This window comes from Alosa pseudoharengus, unplaced genomic scaffold (genome assembly GCF_046254945.1).
Source record: "Alosa pseudoharengus isolate Yale_2024_CS ecotype anadromous, Long Island Sound unplaced genomic scaffold, YU_APseudo_1.1 YU_APseudo_1.1_scf_5, whole genome shotgun sequence".
NCBI lineage: Eukaryota > Metazoa > Chordata > Actinopteri > Clupeiformes > Clupeidae > Alosa > Alosa pseudoharengus.
The window spans coordinates 13,951,780-13,978,691 of NW_027468837.1; the positions used below are offsets into that span (position 1 = coordinate 13,951,780).

The 26,912-nt window shown below is 42.5% G+C and overlaps 1 protein-coding gene across 2 annotated transcripts; it reads right to left on the reverse strand.

Annotated features, from left to right (window-relative positions):
- Positions 1-6,625: 6,625 nt before the first annotated feature.
- On the reverse strand, positions 6,626-26,152 carry gdf11 (growth differentiation factor 11). 2 transcript variants are annotated; one of them, XM_076268293.1, is made up of 3 exons: positions 25,443-26,152; positions 9,134-9,507; positions 6,626-7,003 (listed from the first exon to the last, which is right to left on the reverse strand). In XM_076268293.1, exons 1-3 carry the CDS (start codon positions 25,858-25,860, stop codon positions 6,626-6,628), a joined length of 1,170 nt encoding a protein of 389 aa, XP_076124408.1. In that variant the 5' UTR covers positions 25,861-26,152. The 2 variants fall into 2 exon arrangements, with proteins under 2 accessions (XP_076124408.1, XP_076124407.1); XM_076268292.1 differs by having other exon boundaries at positions 6,626-7,006.
- Between the last annotated feature and the right edge of the window lie 760 nt (positions 26,153-26,912).

Genomic DNA, 26,912 nt, shown 5'->3' on the forward strand with positions numbered 1-26,912 from the left:
TAAAAGCATATACCCTGTACATGAAATATAACATTAATCAACAAAATAACATTTCCATCTTCCTCCACACCAAGCATAATACATACTCTATTCTGTATAGGCAAATATAGTGTAAAGCTGATATATTTTGGCATATACAGTCCAGGGAAAACAAATGAAACACCCTAAAATATATATTTTCTGAAAGCATATAATCTGTAGATAAGATATAGCATCATTTAAAACATGTCCCATCTTCCTCCATGCCATGGACGATGCATTGCCCTCTATTCTGTATAGGCGAATCTAGTGTAAAGGGGATACATTTTAGCCTATATTGTCCAGGCAAAACAGATTAAACACCCAAAACCATATATTTTCTAAAAGCATATAACCTCTAGATGAGATATAACACCAGTTAAGACATGTCTTATATTCCTCCATGCATGCACAATACAATGCCCTCTATAATGTATAGGCGAATCTAGTGTAAAGGGGATATATGTTGGCATGTTAAGTCCAGGGAAAACAAATTAAACACCCTAAAATATATATTTTCTGAAAGCATATAATCTGTAGATAGGATATAACACCATTTAAAATATGTCCCATCTTCCTCCATGAATGCACAATACAATGCCCTCTATTCTGTATAGGCGAATCTAGTGTAAAGGGGATATATGTTGGCATGTACAGTCCAGGAAAAACAAATTACACACTCTAAAATATATATTTTCTGAAAGCATATAATCTGTAGATAAAATATAGCACAATTTAAAACATGTCCCATCTTCCTCCGTGAATACACAATACAAAGCCCTCTATAATGTATAGGTGAATCTAGTGTAAAGGGGATATATGTTGGCATGTACAGTCCAGGAAAAAGAAATTAAACACACTAAAATATATATTTTCTGAAAGCATTTAACCTGCAGATGAGATATAACACCAGTTAAGACATGTCCCATCTTCCTCCATGCCATGAACAATACATTGCCCTCTATTCTGTATTGGTGAATCTAGTGTAAAGCAGATACATTTTGGCATGTACAGTCCAGGGAAAACAAAACAAACACCCTAAACTACATATTTTCTGAAAGCATATAACCTGCAGATGAGATATAACACCAGTTAAGACATGTCCCATCTTCCTTCATGCCATGAACAATGCATTGCCCTCTATTCTGTATAGGCGAATCTAGTGTAAAGGGGATACATTTTAGCCTATATTGTCCAGGCAAAACAGATTAAACACCCCAAACCATATATTTTCTAAAAGCATATAACCTCTAGATGAGATATAACACCAGTTAAGACATGTCTTATCTTCCTCCATGCCATGGAGATGGTTAATAATCCTGTATTGCATTCGGTCTGTATTAAAACACATTGATTTTAATTTATGGCTGAAAAAGGTAGAGCATTGAAACATTTTCAATTTTAACATTTAAAATCCTATTCTTGTTTAATTTGACCATCATTTGATATCAATTTCACCCCTGTAGGCTGAATAGTAATTGAAATATAGCCATTCTAACCTGTTGACAGCCATTTTGGCGGCCATTTTGAAAATGACCCCTTTCCCAAGGTCAGATTTTACTAGATTTTTAGTATGTTATTTAGCATGTCCAACAGTACCAGAATCCATAAAAAAACCTTTTGTATCAATTTTTTTTGACATTGAACCCTATATTGACCCGCCTATATCCAATTCATGTCTCATTGCTCTGGATCAGCTGAAGAAATAATATCTCTACATGCATACTACATGCATTTACTGTTGTAGTCCAGACATACAAAAGACAAGTATGATGACCAATAAACCCACTGCTCAACTGGAACTTAAGAAAAATGTTTGGATCAATTATGTGAAGGAAATGGAAAGGAACTATTGGAAAAAGACCAGGCTTCAGACTAGTGTCTTTAAAAAAAACGGAATAATAAAACAAAAAACACTTCTTAAAGCATTCACAGGTCTGAAATAGTTCCCTCTCATCTGTGTGTCAGAGGGGTCTCCAACTGCTGCTAATGCCCGGGGTATCGTAAAGTGTGCGGTGCTATTATGGGGTGCAACCTTTTCCAAGTCCAGAAAAGAAACCCTTCTCCTTTGATATCGGTCAGGTCATTGAGCCGCACGCAAAGGTGTCGCTGGGGAGTGTGTCCCACGGGCAGATCTTTAGAGCACACTCCACACCCCCGAGCCTCTTGCGCCGTTTTTTATGGCCATTGCAGCAATTATAAATGGCCACTCCCCTTCCAGTCCCCCAACTATGGCATTTTATGTCTGTTTTGTATCATGGCTGTTTTTTGTCATTGTAATGTTTAAATGCTAAGGTTGCTCTTGGCTCTTGCTCCTGCATAGTCAGCTGTCATGCATCATAATGCATTACACTGATGTGAAGACCATACTCATTATGGTATAAGATGACAGCACGAGGCATCAGACTAACTTTTTTCAATCATGTGCATCATTTGTTTTAAAGTAATCTTGCTTTCTGAATCAGAAATGAGAGATTTTGATGGAAAAATAAATAATAAAAGTAATTATAATTGTAATCTCCCAAAAGCTAACTGAAGAGTTTCTGCAACACCTTCTCCAGTGAGTTCCATACAGGCTCACCTAAAGAGCTGCAGTGTAATGGTGTTGATTTGAGTGGGCGGAAAGGAGTTGAGTTCTGTGCATGACAATGGTCATTTAATTGGGTTGAGGGCCCTGTGTGTGTTGTGGGGTTTATGTCATCGCTGGCATCATTGTTCTCAGCCTTCGTGTTGGGTGGTCCCTCTTTTTTTTCCCTCCACTGGTGAGGAGCCATGTCTACAGATTAATTTGTCCCCAATCGATTCCTCAAATTAGGTTGTTGGGAGGCCCAACTCTCAGGTGACATGCTAATTGGGTCATGCATCACCCCATACGTGATCCCAACAATGGTCACTCATCACTAGAGCTTTCATACGAGCCTGTTTCTCCCCTCCAACCAATTAGCCTCCACAGTTAATCCATTTCCTGCCAAAACTGATTCAGTGTATTTAGAATGACACTAACGTTTCTCCTCTCTTGTCACATGTAGAGGACTGGGGAATAATGGCTCACTTTCTAGGAATTGCCTGAAAGTTTCCTCTTAGTGTTCATCTCAGTGATTGCCTTTCGTAAAACACAAAACAGTCATTCAAGCACACCACAGAGAAAAGAGGCCATGCATGGCATAGGCTAAATAAATGATTTATTGTACAAAAGAAAACAAAAGGACAACAAAAGAAAAAGAATAATGGGACAGTTATTCATATACACAGCCATCAAACTACAAAGTAGGAATGAATTTTATCTACACAACATGACATAAAGCAGAGGAAAAGAAAGGGTAAAAAAATTTGAAGCGGAGGACTTGTCTAAAATACCATAAAAGAGCATTAGGGTGTTTTATTATTGTTTCAACACATCATCTCATACTTATCTATGAAAACATTTTCTTAAGGATGCATGTAACAAACCTAAGCAGTAACCGTTCCATGGCAGGCTGATGCTATGTTGTGGACACCAGTACACCTTCTGTTTGCATGTCTATCAGGCTTTCCAGCAGAGCCGTTGGTCACAACCTCTTAAATAAGTGACAGCTGTTATGTGGCAAGGTCTCAGAATATTTCAGTGAGGTAGATTTTGTTTATTGTGAATTTTCTAAGCAATATTGAATTGGTTGAATTCTTTCTGACAAGTCCCCTACCTGAAACTTCTGTTGTTTTTATTTAATTTGTTTTGTGTTCTACAGATTGGGTTAAGTAAACTCTCATACATTACTGTACACACATCATTCACGGCTTTGGCAAGCAGACAATAACCTGTATTCATGTCCCGAAATGCACACAGTCAAAAACACATACAATGCAAAAATCAAGATAACAATCGGTCCATCAAAACAGGTTCCTCCAACTCAGGAGTACCAGTGGATTTCCTGCCGTGATCTACTTCTATATTCCAGTTCAAATGACAGGCTGGTGAGAGCAATGTCTCCTTACAGAGTTGTGAGATGCTGGGCTCGAGAAGGCTAGACACAGGCCTCCGCTTCTGGTGATGGGGTTTGGAAAAGCGTCATGGTAAAGAAAGTTTTTTTTTTTAACAGACCCACTAGTTTTCACACACAAAGTATCGGCATATGCTTGGACAGTATGTTTTTTTTTTCTCTTGATTTTTATAATCCATGTACAAGCTCTTGTGCTCCATAAGATAAAATACAAACAGAGAAAACAAACATTACAACTCCTCATCATTCACTTCCCATAGTGCAAAATTTATTGTTGGTAAGGTAGAGTGCCAAGAAAGGATCTTTTGTACCCCTTTTTTAAATTATACACATATATTATTTATATATAATGTCAGAAGGCTCTTCCTTTATCCAACGGCATAGTGCTTTCGTTTCCAACAAAGGGACATCTTCTTTGCTTTGACATCTGGTGGGGACAAGACAGACTTCAAGCTTTCTATTCTACTTTTTTTCCTTTTTTGATTTTTGTTCAAGCACTTCCATAGTTCACCGTACCATAAAGCATTGAAATGGGGATAAGGGAAGGGTAAATTTCGATATATATATAATACATTATGGCATTATATATATTTGTATGTGTATATATATATATATTTATATAAACTGAAAAAAAAAAAGAAAATATGACCCCCTCCCACCCCCCAAAAAAACAAACAGTCACTATCAAAGATGATTACGTTGAGTTATCTACATTGCTGAATGTCTCTTCAGTCACAAGCAGTGGTTGATCTGGCTCCCTTAATGTCTTGGTTAGTGTTTCATTCAAGTTTCTTGTTCTCATCACGTAAGTCCTATTGTCCTCCATTAACAGAGCGCTAGCCAACTACAACAAAACTATAGCGTCATTTCTGCATTTGGTTCTCACTCTTCACCAGCGAGACATTCTGTCTGGCTGAAAGGAAAGTGAATAGAAGTGTGACTATAGACTGTACGTGTGTTGGATATTTCTTGTGTGAGTATTGGATGCTATAGAGGGATGTACCAAATTGCACATACTGAGCAAGTCTGTCCAAACTCATGGAGTGATGGAGGCTTTTCAAAGCTATTTCAGTTTACCAGTAACATTTTTAATTCCCGTGGAAAGACAAAATGTTTGGGTGGATGAGCTTTGCTCTGTCTGGTAGGTTTTCCCTCCATGATGTGGTGCTGTACTCAACATGCAGATGCTTCAATTCTTTTGGTCATTTATTAAAGCTTTGGGTCGATATGTACACCAAAGCTGTGTAATCTTTCTATGCATTCAGGGACTTTTGAAAAACATTATTAATACTGACACCTTTCCTCCTACTAGAAAACTAAAAATCAGCTTGAAATAGCTTTCAGCCAACTGTAGGACTAACATACTAGGGTACTCTGCATGTATGATATATGTTTAGCAAAAGTCACCGTTTCCTACCGTAATGCAGTAGAATTAAGTTTGTGTATGTTGATGCTATAGATTCTTCAGATGTTGTTGCAGCAAGGAGAGAAAAGGGAAAGAAAGAACAAATGAAAGAAAGAAAGAGAGAGAGAAAGAAAGAAAGAAAGCACTGGCAAAGGCTTTTCCTGCTCACTTATAAAGGCAGTGAAATAAACCTTCTTTTCTTCTCCCGTTTCTTTTTGTCTTTTACAAGATCACGAGTAAAAGAAGATCAAAGTGGCCGTGAAAGGGTTCTTGGACCCTTGGGAATGTCACACTAGGGTGCTACCTGCATCTGGAGACAAGGAGGGAGGGGGATGGTCGGGAGTCTTTTCAGCACTTTATGTTTTTCTGTACCTCTGTGATGGCACAATGGACAAGATGGACACGTTTTTGGCCTCAGATGAATCACTGACGTAGACAGCATGCAAGTGATCTATGATTTGAGGGAATGGACTGACTGTGGAAAGTCTTGTGTTTTTCTACTGGTTAGACAGGTGCCTGAGTTGCTGACACTACCTGATGTGTCTAAACGCTAGAGTACATAGCTGTGGAAGAAATGTGGTATATGAAACTGGACATTCAACATACATGCCTTACGTAGCTACGCTAGATTGTGTGAATCTTCAGCAAATGTGTAAATGGGTATTGAACTTGAAGGACAAACTTTCTGAAATGGGAAGGGAGCAACCACAAAGCTAACAAACACCTAAAATAAAGGACCAAATAATATAATATCATATAATTTCCCTTGAGTCGTCACTCTGCACAATAAAAAACAACACTCCTTTTGAAAACTCTCATATAAATCTCTCTCAGCTAGTCAATGTCCATTCATTCCCTCTATGCCAGTCTGCTGAAAGCTGCACTAAAACAAGAGACTAAGTGAACAAAGAAAAACTTTCTTTGTTTTTTTTTTGTACGCATGTGTGCTCTTTTCCAGCAAGTATGGAAAGCAACACATACAGAGAGAAACAGGCGCAGAGATCCTAGAGGAATTAAGAAGAATGAAGGGCAAATGGTTTGGTGTCTTGGGAAGAGCTTAAGTCAGTCTGCCGATCAGGGTTGGGGTGGTGAAACAGACGCAGGAATGAGTGTATCTCGGTGTGTATGTGTAAGAATGAGTGTATGTTTAGCCGCCATCCCCACCCACCCACCACCCCTGCGTCCTAACCCCCCCACCCCCACCCCAACAAAGTGTAACATCTGCCTAGGAGCAGCCGCAGCGGTCGACCACCATGCCCGGGATCTTGCCGTGGATGATCTGCTGTTTGTCGTTGAAGTAGAGCATGTTGATGGGCGACATCTTGGTGGGGGTGCAGCAGGGTCCGGCCGAGCCCCGCGGGTTGGCGTGCTGGACCAGGTGGGTGTGCGGGTACTTCTGCATGAACATGTACTCGCACTGGCCTGAGCAGTAGTTGGCCTTGTAGCGCTTGGGCGCGATGATCCAGTCCCAGCCGAAGGCCTCGAAGTCGACGGTCAGCGGGTAGCGGCAGCAACGCGACTCGGTGGAGTGCTCGTCACAGTCCAGGCCCAGGTTCCGCCGCGAGCGCTTGGTCGTCTCCAGAACCTTCACCTCCAGAAACGGCTGCTGAAGACAGGGGGATGGGGAGGAGGGGGTGGGTGGAGGGAAAGGAAGGGAAGGAAGGAGTGGAGAACAAGAGTAAGGTGAAGAGAGGTGCCATGCTCAGAAACAGCTTTCCTTTAAACGTCTATAGTCTGGATACAATGTGTGCTTTCAGCTGTGCCAAGATCCCTACTAGCAGGTTCAGTGCTAGTCATCCAGTAAATAGAACTCAACTCCCATGTGATAATCAATTGACTAGTAGGGAAAAGCCTTTTGATCCTCTGCTTGTTCAACATGAACTCGACAAAATGATAGCTGAATTGCATATAAAGCAATTGAGTTCTTATTGGTGGCCAAAAATACAGTACATAGTTCTGCAAAAAAGAAAGATATAGGTCTGGATACAACCACAGATAACAGATTGCACAACCTGCATTCTATGCTACAACGTACGTTTGTGATGAAACCATGTAACACTGCAATGCCTTTTGTCCAATACATTCCATGAGTTGACAGGACATAGAATATGTTCTGTGCACAAATGCAAAAGCCGATTAAACTTTTGTAGGTATCTAAATCAGTTTGAATGTCTAAGGAAGTTCAAGCAGCCTTTGCTTACTTGGAGAGAGAGAGAGAGAGAAAGAGAGAGAGAGAAAAGAGAGATGATGTCAATTCAGTCAAGTGCTGGACTGGGCCTGGATTCAGATTTTCATTGTTTTCTGTTTTTAAAGTCATACCACTATTACAATTCTGTTAAACTATGCAACAACATTTTGACAAAATTAACATTATGATGGAATGGAATGATGATTGTGTCATGCACGGCATGTATTTGATTATAAATGTTTGCCTCACTTATCCATTAGGTGAACAGAAATACTTTTGTTTATGAAATAAGCTTATTTTGTCCACAAAGTGAGAAGTCCATTCAATCTTTTGTCTACAAACTGAACAGCACAACCGTCACTTCAGTTCACAACATGAATCATCTGTTTTGTTTGAATGTGCTCTCTTCAATATTTTGTGGACTCAAAAGGCATCACATAGTAAATTGATGCACGTTATAGCACAGAATGCATTCTGTGTATAAAATAATGTCTATTTGGTGCCCACTACAGATGGAGTTTAAGGGGCTTGTGCTTGTGTTCCTTAGTGCTCATTCTGTGCCCCCCCCCCCCCCCCACCGCCACTAACTCCATCAACCCACTGAACCCATAGTCATTCTAACCTTGACCTTTAAGTACCTTACGTTTGGGTCCTGAGTGTACGTACGTCCTTTTGTTGTGGTTATTTTTTTCTGGACACACAAAAGCATTGATCTCTCCTTGTGGCGCAGCAGCTGGATCTACATGCTAGCGTGCTAAAGCTCTCCTGCCGGGGAAACTAACTGAAAGGCCAGAGAGGTCAAATCCTGTCAGTTGGGCTTCGCTCTCTTTGTTGGGTGGAAAAAAGAAGGGAAAACCCAGAGGACCAGGGGGGGAGTGAGATTCTTTCTTTGCTGTTTTTAGTTTGTTTTTGTACTCCGTCTAAAGAGCCTCTGATCCCCCCCCCCCCTCCTCTTATCCACCCACCCCACCCACCCCTGCCTCTCGTCTTTGAAAAACAGTGAGAGAGCTGCACAGTGTTCTAGAAAGGACAGGGGTTGTTTCTGGGTTTGGCATGAAGACCCGGGCTGCCGGAGGGTTTTTTGTCTTTGCAGGAATGACTGCACCATTTCAGCGGTGGTAACATTTTAACCTGAAGTATGCCTAAACCTGCCGCGGAGGAGAACAGAGGTAAATAGGTCATCTCTGGCCATTGATTTCACATCATCAGAGATCGATGGTCTGTCCAAACAGCCACATCCTTTGAATCTGAAGCAAGAGCCAACACATTGGCTCAGAGTTATAAAGATGCTTCACAAATACCTTTACAAAAGGCTATCAAGTGTGTAGTAAGTAATGTTGGGTAATGCTGAGAATGATTTTAACTCTACTTCTTAGATTCTTTGATTTTAGATGATTTTAACTTTACTTCTTCTTAGGCTTCTACTCTTAGATCTTTATGAAACTGAAGAGGTGAAAAGGTCTAACATCTAACATTCTCCCACTGTGTCCTGTCCTGACTTTTTTTTTGTCATGCTTTCACAACAGCAGGTCTAAGGGTCCTTACCAGTCCCTCCTCGCCAGGCCGGAGTGACGTGACGGCCAGGTCATTACCGCTCTCGTCAAAGGCGTTGATGTCGATGCCCCAGTTGGTGTGCGGCTGCTTGAACCAGTTCTGCAGCACATGCTTGAAGTCGATACTCTGCCAGTGGCCGGAGCGTGAGTTGAGCTCGATCTTGAGCGAACGGATGCGGATGTGGCGGCTGCCCTGCTCAGTGATGGGCTTCAGGCGCAGGATCTGCAGGTAGACGGTGGACGTCTGCTGCAGGGGCCGCAGGTACACCCACAGCTGGGCCTTCAGCACTTTGGTGAACATCAGCTTGGGGCTGAACTTGAAGAAGCAGCAGCTGGGCTTGCCGTCCACCTGCACCAGGGGTTCGGCTGCAGGCAGGAGAGAGAGAGAGAGAGAGAGAGAGAGACAGAGAGAGAGAGAGAGAGAGAGAGAGAGAGAGAGAGAAGATATAGGGGAGAGTGATGTGAATTGATTGTCAGATTTCATATCAATACAAAGGGCCTGGACAACTGGTTTTCCTCATTATATTACTAGTACTATTATTATACTATTATCTATGCAACAACACTGTGTGTGATGATTTCATCTCTGTGTGTGGTCAACAGAAAGTGGACTGCATGTTATATCTGCAGCATTGATGGAAATCAAACCAGACAAAACTAGATTTGAGCAAAATGTTGGCAGGGATTTAAGCCAGACTGGCAAATACTACCCTGGCCTCATTAGTTTGTAAGCAAATCAATTCAGCAAAGTACTGATGAGAGCAGAGAGGAGTACACAAAAATACAGTATGAAATAGTATAAAAGAGTACAGTAAGTAGAAATAATCTTCCATATTATATTTCAAACATTTCTTGGTCAGACATTTCTTGTTGATACATCCATGTTGCTAATGATGTCATGCCGCATGTAATCTAGATCATGCTTAAACAAAACAAACACAGCATTCACTGTCATTGTTCAATATAAAGCAGAACCTGCCATTCTTTACATAAACCATGTGAAGCTGTCAATCATTGTTAAATCGGAGGTTGCTTTGGCAACCTGCAAAGGCTTCCTGGGTCAAAATGTCATTTTGGCACCTAGGCCTAGTTAAGAAATGGGGTTAAGGGTCAAAAGCGTCAGGCTTTGACATCCCTGGGGGTGCTGTAGGGAGGAGGGGGAGTCAATCCTAATAGCCAAATTGAGTTGGAAGGTCAAGGTCAGTCCTATGGCGATGTTAATATGTTTTTCTTCAAGACTGTCCTTTCACCAAAAAAACACACCCAAACAAGGGGGCCTATTCGATGTTTGGACAGTGCTCCAAAAACTAGTACAGTTCAAATTTGTTTTCGTTTTTAATTAATTCTCCAGCAGCCAATCACAAATTGTTTACAGGCTGGCTTCAAATGACTGGGAGAAAACAGAGCATGCATTTTTTTTTCTTTTTTGGAGAGGGAGGAGGACTCTGTATTGTATCCTAGTGCTGTAATCGAATTAACGGCCATGCATAAGGGGGCATGAATTCAATGAGGTAAAGATAGAATATCCACTCTTCAACTTCATTGGGAAGTTGAACAGAGGCCAAATCTGTAAGGGGCTGAAGTCCTTCAGCCTTGCTTCAGTCATTAGTGTGTGTAAATTACACACTGTCTCACGCTGCAAAGACAATATGGCAATGTTCCTCTCGGTGGGTTGCTGAGGTCATAGTAATTAATGTGAGTGTTGTTGTTGTTGTTATTGTTTATCTGCCCGGGCCCAGTGAGGAGGAGTTGGCCCATATCTCCCGGTTCCGGATTCGCTTGCGATCATGTGCAAGATTTGTTTTTATTTTGGGTCTGCTGGTTGCCTGTGCTCTACACTGCTGCCCGTGTCAGTTTTGAGGATCTTAGTTACCTTGTACTGACATTCTATGAGGACAGATGAGCAGATGTGCAGATTTTATATTTTTAAAGAGGCTTAACCATTATGGTTGACTGAAAGTTATTTATAGTTATGAGCATGTTTCAAATTACAACAGCCTGCACAAATTCAGACATAATGCACAGGCGTACAACAATAACAAAAAAAGACTTTTACTCAAATGAAATGTCACACTCAGTAAAAACTACATGCCATATGGTTCTATACCTTGTTAAATTTTCCACTCTGAACATATAATAGAACCTTTTCAGGCTCAGTCTGTTGAAGTTTTACAGCAATATAAGTCCACTGGACATATTACCCCAAAATGAAATCCAGCACCCTTCTGTCCGTCGAGTACAGTAATTTCACTCAAATATGACTTCATATCCTTGACAGATTTCTGTATAACAAGCTCTCTGCTCCATGGGCATTAGCCTAGAGCTCCCTCTCCTGTTGCAATGACACTGCCTCAGTGGCTATACATGTGTTCCGTCCTAAAGCTCAGCATTCTTGTCCCTCTTCGGAGCTAATCTAATCCTGTTGTTGGGTCTGTTAGAAGTTCACACATTACCAACAGATTTGTTTACAGTCAGGGCAAACTTGTAGGTTCAGTGAACAGGTAGATAAATAGACTAGAAATTTTTAGATTTTGTTCAGTTAAAACCCTCTTTGATACCCCCAAGTTCAACGAAGCACATAAGAGAAGAGACTTTCTATCCAGATGGGGTCTCTAAGAATAAAATCTATGGATTATCCAGTAATCAAATGAGCTATTAGCTAAATTCAAGCCAGCAGTAGGTGGATACAGCCCTGACATCACAATCATAACAATGGATTCCGGATGTTTCTTAGTCTCAAATTGTTTCAAACAACATCCTTTCCCCTGCTCAAAATTCGTATTTCTCAAATGGTCTTTCTTATTGAATTGAACAATAACCTTGTATGTCAAGAGCTGTGACTGACAACTTTATGCAGGCGACACTTGGTATTAATTTCAAGAGTGTTTCAAGAGTGACTCGAGTGAGCAGTGTGCCAGGAGGCTCTACGAGCGAGTATATGAGTGTGTTTGTATTCACCAGTGTCAAACCTCACGCTAGAACCCTCCCTTAAGGCCAATTTATAGCTTGGTCATACTAGGTCAGCAGGTTTTTCGGTTGCAAATGAAAACCAGGCCTGAGAAAGAGCATTAAAAAGCAACCTCTTGTCCCACGAGAGGAAGGCATATAGTGTGTAATCCATAAAGATTTCATTCACAGGCTAAAAACCCCATCATATACGGGGTTTCCAACAAGCTTTGACTTAAACCTTTTGAGTGTTTTTTTATGGCTCAACTTAGGAGAGCATTTAAAAAGTTGTTAACCAAACTCCTATGACATTAGCTGCAACAGTTTAACTATTCATAGCACAGTGGAAAAGGAATTATATTATTCAACATTTTTCTTTCTTTGTAATATAACAGCATAGTGGCTTCAATTAGCCTTAGTTATGGAATAGAGACATATTATTGATGTGAGCAAATGAGCACCTTTTAAAATCTTATGACCTAAATATACCAACTACACACTAGTGTTTAAAACTGGGAGGGAGGGAGGGGGGTTGTAAGCCCACATAACGTTCGGAGAGCAGGCCAGTCCGCAGTTGCACATCAGAAGGGGGGTGCTGGGCTGTCACCTGCTCACACTTTTGGCAGGACAAGGGGAATACAGATGAGTTTAATGGGATAAGGGGGGTGTTTGAGAAGCCCTTCCTAACCCCTTGGCCTGCGGGTGTGTGTTTGTGTGTCCTTAATGGAAATGGACAGACAGATTGTGTCAGTGTGAGCTTCTCCAGTGTGACAGTGTAAAGCAGCGTGTGTTGCATGTGCACATTTTGTGCGGGTGAATGAGTATGTGTCTGCATGAAGCATGGTTTGAGTGCGTGTGTGTGCATGAGAGAGAGAAAAAAAGAGAGAGAGAGAGAGAGAGAGAGTGTGTGTGTGTGTGTGCGTGTGTGCATGTGTGTGCGTGTGTGTCTGAGGTGTGAGTGAGTGCACTCTGGCCTCTGTCATATACGCTTAATCCTTCCCTCTGACAGCATCACTGAATCAATGCGTTTGCGTTTGGTGGGACAGGCGTAACAGTGCTGGTCAGTGGCAGGAATCTGACAAATAGACCATGGTCAAACGCCACCCCCCCCCCCCCCCACTCTCTCCCCACAACACACACACACACACACAGCACCCCCCACTGATCCCCCACACACCCCCTCCGGACATGCTTTAAGAGTGGTCAAGAAATAGCATCCATTACCGCTTTTTTCCTCAGCTGTCCATAAAGTTGATTTGAATGAATACAGAGTGCATAATGAGACCCTGTGTTGCTGCATGTTGTCCGTAAAAAGCAGACCGTAAAAGTTGTCATGACGAGGAGACACAGCAAGCTGTCACTGGTCATGTGTTGGTGTCAGTGTATGCTTTTGTCTACATTGAATTTTTTTTGTGAGCAAAACACCACAGACAGCCAATTATTTAGGCCTTATTTAGGCAAAGGCAGAGAAATAGCAATTAGGAGAGAGAGTCAGGGGGAAATAAAAGATAAAGAAAGACAACAAAAGAAAACAAAAGAAAACGAACAACACCCCATGAAATAAAAAAACGGTCATCTATTGTTAATGTCCAAAACAAAAATGCCATGATGGCCACAACGGAAAAAGAAAAGAGAAAAAAGGGGGAATAGCATTTGCATATATATCTATATTTTCTTTTCTTAATGGGAAATGCAAATGTGGCATTTTGAGGAAGGAGTGTGTTGGAGAGAGCCATGGCTGGATGAATGCGACTCTGGGGTATCCCTGAGCACCTCGGCAAATTAATCATTGTGACACGTTCACGACCCCTCTAATAAGACAGGGGGCCGCACGGCGCCCCTCCCTCACTCCTCCGGCCGGGCCCAGGCCTCCTCTCTCCCTCTTTGTTTCCCCCAGGTCCCAGGGGTCTGAGGGGTGTGTGTGTGTGTGTGTGTGTGGGGGGGGGGCCTGTGGTCGGAGCGGGAGAGGGGCCGCGAGTGTGAAGTTAGAGCCCTCATTCAGGACCCTCCCCAGGGAGACTGCCAGGCACAAGACTCCTATTAGGGGTTCAGTGAGGAAGCTCCCCCAGGAGCAACAAAAGACTAGCCCTCCACAGACCCACCCCCCCTTTTCTTTCACCACACACACACACACACAAATGTACCCCTCGCTCCCAACCCAGTGAACCCGTCCTGGACTGATAGATATAAGCAATATGCGCACTCTCACACCAATCGCACATTGGCTATCGCACCACAGCTTTAACATTATGCCTACATGGACACGTACGTGCATACACATGCACATTAGCTTGCTTACATCAAGCTCCGTAACAGAAACTGGACATGAATATTAGGGGTGTAACGGTACACAGAAGTCACGGTTCGGTTCATACCTCGGTTCGGACATCACGGTTCGGTACGAGTTCGGTACAATGGAGGGGAAAGCAAAACATAAATGCAGAAAGCTATTTTTTTATTGTGCATGTCTCAGGCTGTACCACCTAGTGTCATACAGTCTCTTCCCTGAGCTATCTGCAACAGCCTGAAGTGTGTAAGATGTAGGCTAAACAGTACAATAAGTACCCAGACTTCATCTGTAACTTGTAAACAAAATAAGACAATCAGCTATAAAACTGAAAATAGGCCTACAGCATCTCTTATTTCTGAAAGTGCAAATTACATAGAATAATGATTTTTAAAAATCCACTTAAGCAAGTCCTTCAACATCCGTGTTTAGTTGTATATGGAAGGGTCTACAATTTGCTGTAAATATTTTTCAGTGTGTACAGTAATAATCTACTAACTGTGAAAATATCACACTATTTTGCCTTTTTTTAAAAAAAAAAAAAAACGAAATTGCTCCTTTCATTCATAAACAGTCTACAACTAGAAGTCACGTGACTTTGCCCTTCGACGTTAACTCACATGGTTTGTTTATTAGCCTGGTTAGCGTTGACACTTTCTTTGTCTATGCACTTAACACCACCTCCTCATGTGAGAAATTACAAGTTACCCTAACATAAAGGTAATTACCACGCGATTTACATAGCTTTCTGTCATTACGAAATCATTTAATTTAAGCCATAGGTTTTGGCTCTATTTGTATGTGTATCCAAAGGCTGGTGAAGCGCAGGGGAAGTTTTTTTCTCTCGTTTCAGTGATTGGTAGCATCATCTGGGTGATGGCTTCGAATATGTGTAGCATGTTCGATATATTTCCACTCTCTCGCCTGTAGGCTACTACTGTAACTGAAGTTCTCAAACTTGCGATCTTAAAGAGACCAGCGGATCCTCTAACTCTTGTGGGTCGCCACCACTCGCTTAGTGCTGCTATCTCTGACTGACTGACTCGACCGACGACCTGACAAAAAAAAAATAACATAGGCGCCAATCAGAGCTTCAGAGCTAAGGCGAGGCTACAGATTAGCGTTAGGTGTCGCTAAAGAACTCTCGTACTTAACAGTAATTGCGCATTACATTAATTAATCCGCACGCGAGTTTTATGTATTTTTATACTGTATTCTCCGTGAAAATTCATGCACCGAACCGTGAGGCCCGTACCGTTTCGGTTCAATACGAATAGGCCTACATGAACCGTTACACCCCTAATGAATATAGACAGCCACTGACAGAAACACATGCTCCATCAAAAGCGTCATGCTCTCTCTCTCTCCCTCTCGCTCTCTCTGTATCTCTTTCTCTTTCTCTCTCACACACGCACATACACACACACACACACACACACACACACACACACACATGCAAACATGCACTGTGCACACACACACACACACACACAAGACACACATGTTTGCACAGAGACACTAAGGGCCTCAAGCTGACGCGCGGTCCGAGGAGGACAGGTGGCTTATAATAATACAAAAGCCTCCGCCGAGAGATGGGGAGAGACGTGGTCCGTGAAGGCCACGGCGAAGCCCAGCCGATGGAAACAATCACAGTTCACAGGAAAGAGGGCCACCTGCCAGCAGGGGACTGGACTGTGTGTTTGGAGGGCAAATTCAGGATCTCACTCTCCTAAAAAAAAAAAAGCAATGGAAAAACTCCACTCACGGCAGAGGAATGCTAACACTAGTTTAGTGCAGATTCTGTGTGGCCCTTATTTTGTTTTCCATTCAGAGATATAAATCTTTGATGTGCTTCAATAAAAAGAAAACAGCTTAAATGGAGACACCCCCCCCCCTCCTTTTCCCTTTTGCCCTCTTTAAAGAATGAACGCATACATATTCATATAGATAACCTGATGCTTAACATCAATACTTATGCACAGACCTTTGCATCTCTCTACTCTGAAATATATTCAAAGTTTTCAATAGGGCAAAATGACACAGACATATGCATGATAGCACAGCACATGGCCCAACACTGGCCTCATGGACCATTGCATTAATCCTGCACATACATAATTCATGAAATGTATTAATTTATATTCATGTTTGCTGTCATTAAGTGTTTCAGCATTGTGAGAGATGGAAAATGAGATGACTGACAATAAGTGAGGTCCCATCCCCTGACCCATGACTCCTTCAATCTCTCTCTCTCTCTCTCCCTTTCTCTCTCTCCCTCTCTCTCTCCCTCCCTCTACCTCATCTCCTTATTTTATTTATCCCTTTTTCTCACATCATCATTTCTGCTGTCCTTCATTCAGCCATCCTGTGCATTTTTAGATTACTTCATTGACTATATACAGCTCAGAAAATATACATTTTCACCATGGACAATATGTTTGGTAAAAACTGTAAAAAAATTGAGGTATATCCAAGAGGAAACATCTGTATCGCTGAACTCACTCCCAACAGGAAGCAAAAACAAACAAACATTCTATGACGTTCATGCAGATCATTTCCGCATTTTCAATCAGTCTCATTCAATTTCATTCAGGCATATGTCTCAGCAACACTCCGTCCGTACATTACCAGCTGCTGAACTTGGCCATTGTCCCAAAGTGCATTCGAACACACGAATCCATAATGAACTTCCCATCCAGCACTGCTTCTCTCTGCTGCACGCTGAATGCTAAATGGAGGGCTGGAGTGCTGCTTGGCCAAGGGTGGGGGGTGATGGGGTGCATAGCTTGCATGCTCCCTCTCTCTCCTTCTCTCAATATGAAGCCATTCTCCGAATACTTAGGGTCCTTATTAAATTTTCATCCTAATATTCATCAACGCTACCCCCCCCCCCCCCCCCCTGCCTAAACCCTGTTATTAGCCATCAGCCTTCTAGCATATCCAAACTCTTAATGGTTGCCTGCAAACGCTCAGGGCACCATTTCCTTTTATTAAGCCCTATAATTTATGATTGATGAGTGCTCTCTCTCTCTCTCTCCCTCTCTCTCTCTTGCCTGAGTCCCCCCTCAGTCAGCAAAGCTGGGCTCTTTCTCTGACTAGGCAGCAATAACACTCTTGGTGATTCGTTTTTATTGTCTCACCACTCCCCCCCACTCTGCCCAGAAGATCTTATACCCCCCCCCCCCCTCCCCTACCCCACCTCGTTACAACGTACAGCTTAATTAGTGCCGGGCGTGGAGTAATTATTTCCTTTATTAGTGAGAGGTAACATCTGTTTCTGGTCTTTAACATGAAGCCTATAAAGTCACTCAATGATAAAACCCCTCCATGATCCCGGTCTCTTTAGGAGGGCCCTGGGCAGCTTGTTGCTCCATGAGGACTCACTGAGGCAGTGAAGTGCTCTGTGAATAAGAGTAACCTGTTCCTCCTCCTCCTCCTCCTCCTTCTCCTCCCCCTACTCTCTATCATCACCATTACACCTATTTTTACTTTTTCCACAAACATTCTTCATCTCCTGCTAGATCTTCCGTTACGTGTTCACACGTGTTCTTTTCTAAACTGTCTTTGATGCCTCTTTCATAGGTTTTCCTGAAAAAATACTTGACACCTGTATTGTACTTCTGCTTCACTAAGCTATTTGATGCATCTACCATGCTATTAAACTCACACACTCTGTGCTTTTGTGCTCAATTTCATTTTTACTCTATCATTCACAACTATTACAACAAGAAACCAAACGTTTTATCCTCCTGACTCTGACTCTCTCTCAAACTGGTATGTGTTTCTAAAATTGCATTCTGCCAAAACACATCTACTGGTTCTGCTATCTGTTTAAATGCACCTCCTGTTTATCAGATCCACTCTTGTGTTTTCATGTCTTACAATTTTTCTATTTTATGTACTTTCAAAGTATTTTAAGCTATTGCCCTTTAATGCCTTTATTTACAATGAATTACTATTCTTTGCTTTTGTTTATGTAAAGCACATTGGATTACCTCTGTGTATGAAATGCGCTATATAAATAAACTTGTTTAGCCTTGATTTTCCTAGTTGAAACAGCATTCCATATATCCTATCACCAAATCTGCCCTGCTATTTCCTAAATGTAAAAATACAGTGGGAAATGTGGCATTGCTTTTATAAACAGACCAAAAACAAGACACTATGTTCTATGTCCATGTTAACAATCCAAATATAACATAAATCTTTCCCAAAAGCATTACAGTATAGTATTCCAACCAGCACCTCCACTTATGCTGCGTCATGTGCTGGCAAGCAGGTGTCCAAACTAGTCTCTGGAAGTACAGGATGCTATACTAACACCACTCCACCAATATCACTTACTGTAATAGTTAACACTGTGTGTGTGTGTGTGTGTGTGTGTGTGTGTGTGAGTGTGTGTGCGCGTACGTGTGTGTGTGGGTCTGTGCATGTGTGAGTGTGCACGTTTGTGTGCTTAACAGGGAAAGTAGATGAGCATGGTTTATGATAATTGTAGTAAATGTGTAAATAAGGGCACGCTTCCCACTGTATGACTATCTAGTGTCTAAAAGTGTATGTTTGCTTGTGTGTGTGTGTGTGTGTGTGTGTGTGTGTGTGTGTGTGTGTGTGTGTGTGTGTGCGTGTGTGTGTGTATGTATATTTGTGTGTGTTCACATTGTGTGTGTATTTCTGTGTGCATGTTTTGATGCGTAGTGTGTGTATGTGCAAGTTGTGGTAAGACTATGTTTGTTTATGTGTGTGTGTGTGTGTGTGTGTGTGTGTATACTGTATGTGTGTGTGTGTGTGTGTGTGTGTGTGTATACTGTATGTGTGTGTGCGTATGCATGCATGCTGCAGTGTGTGTTCATGCTGTGTTTGTGTGTATGTGTGTGAGTGTCACAGAGAGAGAGAGAGAGAGCGAGAGAGAGAGAGAGAGAGGGAGGAATAGAGAGAAAGAGGGTATCTCCTCAGGGCTGCCCTGAGAGGTCTGAGAGGTCTGCTCTGGTGGAGGGGGTAAGGCAGCCAGGGACCGTGGGAAGAGGGCTGAGAGGGAGGAGAGAGTGAGATTCCAGAGGAGTCTGGTGAAATTTCGCCCGAGGTATTAATGGACTTTGGTCCCTTTGAAAGTTTATTAGCCATAAAATTGACAGCATGTTGTGCTATTTCTACAACCCTGCAGTTTTTTTCACTTTTTTAATTCTTTTTAAACAAACCAGTTATGACCTGGCATCCAAACAGTCTTTAGCACAGCTCTATACCCTGTCCACCTCTGACTCCTCCTTCTCTCTCTCCTTCTCTCTCTCAATGTCTCTCTCTCTCCCTCTCTACTGCCCCCTCTCACACCTTCCTCCTTTTTCACGCACATGTGTATGACCGAAAGCAGCTTGGACGCAGGTGTTACCATCAAACATCGGCCTGCCTTTGGAATGAATAAATATATAAAAACCTCACATAGTCATTGACTTCCCGCAAACAGTGCCCTGTGGTCAGCGGGACAGTCCGGCTTTTGCAGTCCCGTCTTTTTAGCGCTCTCTCTCTTAATGTTTATGGTTCCTGCAGCTTCAGGAAATGACCCTTTTATAGGGTCAACACTATAAAAGACTTGTGTTGTTTTTGGGTGGGAGTGGTTGGTGGATGGGTGTGTGTAAAGGGGGGAGGCAGCGCTGTTTAATCTACTACCGGTTCTCTTTTTCTGCCAAAGAAAGAGAGCCGATGAGGTTAATTGGCTCCTCGTCCAATATATCACATTGCTGTGAACTCTGTGACCCTTTTTGTCAATAGGGGGATTTTCTTTCTCCACTCTGTGTGTGTGTGTGTGTGTGTGTCAGTGAGTCTGTGGTCAACTAAACAAGGGTTGGAGAGTGCAACAACCCATTTCAGAACTTGTTCTGTTCATGATGCATCAGAGTTTTTCTTCCATCACTACTAGTCTCCCACTGATAGTACTTCATGTACTTGGGATAAGACAGCATAGTCTGGACTTCCTACGTGAGCAAAAAGCAGAGTGCATACCTTGTAACCTCTGGGTTGCCAGAAGACCAGAAGAGGACAAAATGCCGGAATAGGATCTGACACCAATTATTCTGATACTAGCCCTGTTCCTGATGAACTTGTCAATATGTCTTGTCATTGCAAGTGGAAGATGTTGAGGGCATGGTTGATAAAATCAAACATTTCCTCTTTTCTGTGGTCACCTGAAATCTGATCATAACGCAACTGGGAGAGCTTAAACATAGAGGCTATAGCACTGCCATCACAGCTGGAATCCATACCCACATACACACACTGACACTGAGTGATATGCACATGACACTAGACATTGCACCTTTTTCATTGTACAGTGCACTCTCTATATGTCTCACATTTTATAAAGTCACAAATGTGATCACAAATGTGATCTTAGGTTGGTGGCTTAACTGTTCGGACAAATAGAATGCAAACTTGAACTGAATGAGTGCAGGTGAGTGGATCTCTTTGTCTAAATTGCAAAAAGATGGAGTAATTATTGGAATAAGGCAGAGTGGACTTTTGGTTGGACAAGGGTGTGTGTGTGTGTGTATGTGAGACAAATGACAAACGTTTTTTTGAAATACAAACACTCAGGGTTGTTAGAAAGGGGGCACTGATGAGGGAGGAAGGCCTGCTTTAAATATGCCGACAGGTGACAAATGAGGGCCTGAAGGGGTCAGAGCCCTTCTGTGGCCCCATACTAACAAACTCTCCCTCTCTCTCTCTCTCTCTCCCTCTCTCTCTCTCCCTCTCTCTCTCTCTCTCTCTCTCTCTGACCCATATACACACACAAACACACAACACTGTATTAACACACACACCGCAGCATGCACACATACACACACACACACACACACACATACACACACACTTACCACAACATGCAAATACACACACTACGCACCAAGACATGAACATACACACACTACGCATCAAAACGTTCACACACAAATACAAACACACACTGTGTGCAGACACACACTCACATGCATATGCTGGCACACACAAACACACACACAGATACACACCCACATGGACCAACATGCACTTTGCAAACTCCTCACATTATATCACACTGACACAGGCCGATAAAAAACCTTCACACACATTACGAATGCACAAAACAGACCCATTATCTTCCCATGTTTACATTCATAGCGCCCATGTCAAACACTTCTATTTTCCTTCAGAATGGGGGGTCACCAGGACTTAAACCTTGCATAAGCAGGAGATGTTAGGTAACAAAGTGCATACTGCCCTGTTTGTCGGGTTAGCCTAGACAGTTTGAATGACTTATATAATGGCGCTTTTGGCACTGCTGTGCATCGCTGGTATAAAACAGCACAACTCCTAGGGATGGGGTGAACGAGGGCAATAGCCCTGAACATGGAAGAGGCATAAATTCCCCGGCTGTACTGTACCACACATACAGCGGAAGGCACAGCCGCAATGCGATTCTGATCAAGCCACTCCCCCCCTGATAGCACCCATTAATTAGTGATCAGGACATATGAACTCCCTGAACCTTCCTCAGCCACTGCAACTAATAGACAGGCAGTGCTTCTGCGCTATGAGGAGAAGATTAAAACAGGGTTTTTTTTTCTCTTCTTTTTTCTTTGCGTTTCGCAGTGGTCCGGTGCGCACGTTCTGCTGCAAGCCCCCTCAGCGGCATCAAAGCCAGCACGGAGAAGCGTGCGAAGCCCCCATTCACGCAGAGAGAGGGGAATACTGTTTGAAGTTTCTCTCCGTGTTTCTCAGAAATGGAGAGAGGCAGCAATCTCCGCTCCTGTGGGATCCATAACGACGCCACAGGCGAGAGCGATGCAGTCCTTCTCTCAGCATGAAAACCAGGGATGGTGGGTGGGGGGTGTTAGAGAGAGAGAGAGAGAGAGAGAGAGAGAGACTGAAAAAAGAAAATAGAAGGAAAGAACAAGAGTATGGTAAGAGAAGTAGAGGAAAAGGAGAAAAAAGAAGCAGGACTGTGAAAGGGTGCGAAATAGAAGGGAAGAATTTGTAAAAAGAGAGAGGAAGAAAAATAGAAAGTCTATGAGATTGAGACTGAGATCTCACTCAGTGTCAAATCATATTTGGGATTTTCACTCAGCACAAAGAACAAGTACCACTAAACACAGAAATGTGCATGTGCACCTGCGAAAAGTCTCCACACACACTCAAGCACACACTCATAAATGTGCACTAAAAAGAGCCTATCATTTGAAAAAGAAGACTAACTGTTCTGATGAATAACACATACAGTGTGTCACAGGGTTTAATGAGTTCCTCACAGCATCATTTGTCATAACACACACACACACAGAAACAGAAAGAGAGAGAGAGATAGAGCAAAGCAAGGAAGGAGGAAGGGAGGGAGGGAGGGAGTGAGGAAGTCATACACAAAACTGCTGCTCTGTAATCTTATCATGCACCATTCCCCTGGAGACAAGAGAGGGGAACACGCTCAGAAAATGATGATGCAAAATCTGGTAGGGTGGGGGTCGCATGAGGAGGAGGAGGGGGGGTGAATCTTTTCATCCATTAACGGGCAGGAACAGCTGAATTCTGTTTTGCCCACAGGAGACCAATCCAGCAGCCTCGGTAGTCAGAGACACAGGTTGAACGGGTCCATAGGCACGTAGCAGCTCAAACTCAAACCTCTGAAACTTGCACTTGAAAACGTGAACACCGCAGCTGCGTAGACTTGTGAACACATATAAGACACACACAAGTGTAGCATGAGGGAGTAAAAAAAAAACTCTCCACTCTCCACATGGGCAAAAGAACTGCTATGTTAGTCAAAAAGCTTGGACAGCTGGACATGCTAATACAGAACAGAACGGAACAGAGCACAGGCCACACTAGGAACATGCTGACCTCGCCGTCCTGAGAGGGGACCGAGAGGAGGGGAAGAGGGAGCATAAAAAAGGGGTCACGTCTACAGCCGGCAGCATCTACATCCTAAGTCATGAGCCAGAATCTGTGCTCCTTACACAACACAACACAACACAACACAAGCACTTCTGCTAAATAGAGTGAAAATGTGAATGCAAACTTAATAATGAACTCCACCACACCCCTGTTACTTGCATTTACCGGCATCATCAATGACATAAATCAATCTTATTTCAGAGCATTTTAGTTAATTTTACCTCTCACTCTCTCTTGCATACACACGCACATGCGCGCACACACACACACATTAACTTACAGCCTATTAGGCTACTCACTACCCTATAATGAGACCTCTTAAACGTTACCATGCATTTTACCATGCCAGTGTGCAGTTACACAAGGGTGGGTTTACCACTACCATGCATGTTAAGATTATGGACAAACATGTCTCGCAATTAACTTTTGAGCAAAGTGGAACAAGAACAAGGATACTTATAAGGACTGATAGACATGTCTTCATTCTCAATCACTGTACATTAACTGGGCGACATGTTATATTCTGGTTTGAACAATTAAGAGTTTGGTTCAACCTCTACAAACTCGTCGCAGTCGCCAGATGATTCCCTTTATTTCTGAATCAAACTACCGGTCGTAATTAAGCGGTGTCTGATATGCCACGACACTGTTAACGGTTTAACCGGTGGCGTTCATTGTGCGTCAGAGAATAGGAAAGACGTGGGCTGTGTGACAATCGTCGAATAAGGTTATTTAAGGGAATACAACCCTATATCTTTGTTCACTTCTGGTCAAAAAACGGATTATTTGCTGGGCTTTGCGTTCGCCTTGTGCGGAATACATTATGTGTGTAAATGTTGTTGAACCCCGGCGATTCTTGGCGGAAAGGTCACACACTCCCCTCGACCCCAACTGTTTCTCAGGCTTTGTGTCCTGGGTGAAAAAAAACCCGAGCTGTGCCTATAAACTTCGCATTTAAAAGGCAAGTGCGGCCGTGAGGGACTGCTGTAAGAGGGAAACAATAGCAGCTTTTGGACACACTTTTTCTCACTGCGCAGAACAGCAGGGGAACCGATTGGAGCCCGTTCATAAAGAACGTGTCGAACACAGCTGCTGAGGCCTCGGTGACGTTTGACAAAAATGTGAGCCTTGTGTGGTGTTGTGTTCTTTTTATTTGTTTCTTTTTATTCCGCGATGTTGTGGACCAAATCTGTTTTGCTGTTGTGATGAATATCAGTGTAAGCATCGTTTGCATGGGAAATGAGGGATAATGTTACAGCCTCCAAGTGCATCTGCCTGCCAAGTGCCGGGCAACATTATCATTATTGATTTATGCGCTGCAAACGGACATTGGCCGCGCATTTGAAGCGCTGTCAAGCGAGCACTGAAAAAGCAAACCACTTGAATGAAACAGAATTAAAATGGCCGATTATAATTTACAAAAACAGGACAATTTGGTCCAGTCTGTTTGGACCATAGACTGTTTTTGTTTCCAGAACCTTTAAAAACGGTTCTGTAGCCCACACATCACTGGATCAAGCAGGCTACGGATCAGAACGTCAAGCAACACGAACGCAACGCAAGCACTTCAACATTGATAATAAATAATAAAAAAAAAATGCACACAAAGTGCACGGTTTACAGAGAGACCAAGTTTTTCGCTGTCATCTCATAAGTCAATCATGTTTGAAGTTATGCCCTGTCAGGAATGGTAGTGCACACACAACAACAATAATAGCCTAATAATAATAATAATACTAATAATAATAATACTAATAATAATAATAATAATAAAGAAAACAGTAATTGTACGTTTTTACTTTTTGTCTTACTCTATTGACTTATTGATTTATTAAGTTCACACTTATTAGCCTGTATTGGATTATTTTGACAGCCGTGGCTAACAGCTGGCACTAGACTGGGGATCCCAAAATAATATGATGCGAGAAATGACGGCACATGCAGTTGCTCTCATTCTAACCAAGTTTAAATCCTAGCCTAGCATCCATTTACGACACTTTTCACATTCTTTGTCAGCACATTCCGTTATGATACGATTGGTTATGCAACATTGTGGTGAATATTTTCATTACATGATAACTTTGTGTCGCTTGTTTGGTAGCTGTTGTTGTCACCAACTCAAGTAACAAGTAAGTAAGTATAGGCTACTCACGCTCCGATGCCATTGTGATAACTGACTCCGTAGTGGCATGATACTCATCAGCCTCCATAAACTCGTCCTGCGAGGAAGCGTCCCCTTGGAAGTCGTGGTGGTCCAGGAGCTGCTGCAGCGGGGGCGCCTTGGGCAATAGTTGGTTGACCACCTCACGGCTAATGTTTGGGGCTTGTTTGAGCCGGAGCTTGCTAAGAATCTGGGACTTGATGGTCTCAAGCCTGAGCACCTTGCTCTGTTCCCGCCACACGCACGCAGAGCACTCGCGAGCGCCTGCGTCCTCCACCTCGATAAGCGAAACACCAGCGTCCGTGGGCATCTCGCTTACCGGTGGGAGAAAGAGGTTGGGCTCGTCACTGTCGGACAGTCCCAAGGAAATTATCACCATCAAACACAGCAAAAAGTTATACCTTGCCATGATGGTGAAAATTAAAAACGGTTTCCTTCTGTATCTTCGTGAATAATATGGTTGGTCCTGGTTATTCCTACGTCCTAGAGAAGACGCGCAATGAAGTGCAACTATTTCAACGGTGGCTGTCTCAAAATTATTTCAACCGGTGCATGAGTGCCATAATAACTGGCAAATGGCAATGAGTCCAAAATGATGCTGTCGATGTTTGATCTGATGTTAGGCTACCTACTTAATGCCTGCATTTCTTTTTATTAAATAATATGTTGGTTTACCTATTCTGTTACTGTTTAGTCCCCAGTGTTGACTGATCTGTCATTGAAAGTGTGCAAGTGCGTTTGGAAAGCCCCCCTTTATATATGTCGGCTGCCCAGTGTCGTAATCCGTCTCCATTGGCTAAGATTACAACAAAAGGCTTTCAGGTTTGTCACTAAGTCAAGACAGAGGGAGCGAGTGAGTAAAGGAGAGAGAGAGAGAGGGGCTGATATTTGAAAATAGAAATCTTCAAATTATCTTGTAAATCTGTGTTTTGCGTAGGCCTGTTTGCATGGTATAAGATTAAAAGTATCTAATTGTATTGTAACTGTCTCAATTAGGCTAGGCTACGCACATGATATCTAAAATGTAGCCTACAGACATTTTAGATTATAAATGGCATTTTGAGTTATTATTCGCATACGTTTATGTGCTATCAGTTGTGAACAACACACCTGTTGATGGCAAGTAACTTTACAAACTTAGGAAGAGAGCGCTTCCTAATTGTGCATTCACTTCAGTCAATTTAGGCTAAATTATATGATCATAGGCCCATTATGATTTGGACAAAAGGATATTAACAGCAAACTTCTAACAATTAGCCTAAGTGTGTTGCAAGGCATAAAAATACAGCACTTTTGTATCCTCACATGACATGCAACTGCCTCTTATTAGAGGTTGGGTATCTAAGTTGAAAGGTTAAAAGAACATTTTTACTTACCAACTTCACTGGTTTGAATGACAGACTGTAAGTGCCTACATCACAACATGGAGTCTATTTTAGAGGTCACAAATCAATAACTCAC

Bases quoted from the DNA above. Each gene is read 5' to 3' on its own strand.
- gdf11 (XM_076268292.1), bottom strand. From the start codon at position 25,860: ATGGCAAGGTATAACTTTTTGCTGTGTTTGATGGTGATAATTTCCTTG. The intron at 9,508-25,442 runs GTGAGTAGCCTA...TCCTGCCTGCAG, and splicing joins TATCACAATGGCATCGGAGC to CCGAACCCCTGGTGCAGGTG. The intron at 7,007-9,133 runs GTAAGGACCCTT...CCCTGTCTTCAG, and splicing joins GGCCTGGCGAGGAGGGACTG to CAGCCGTTTCTGGAGGTGAA.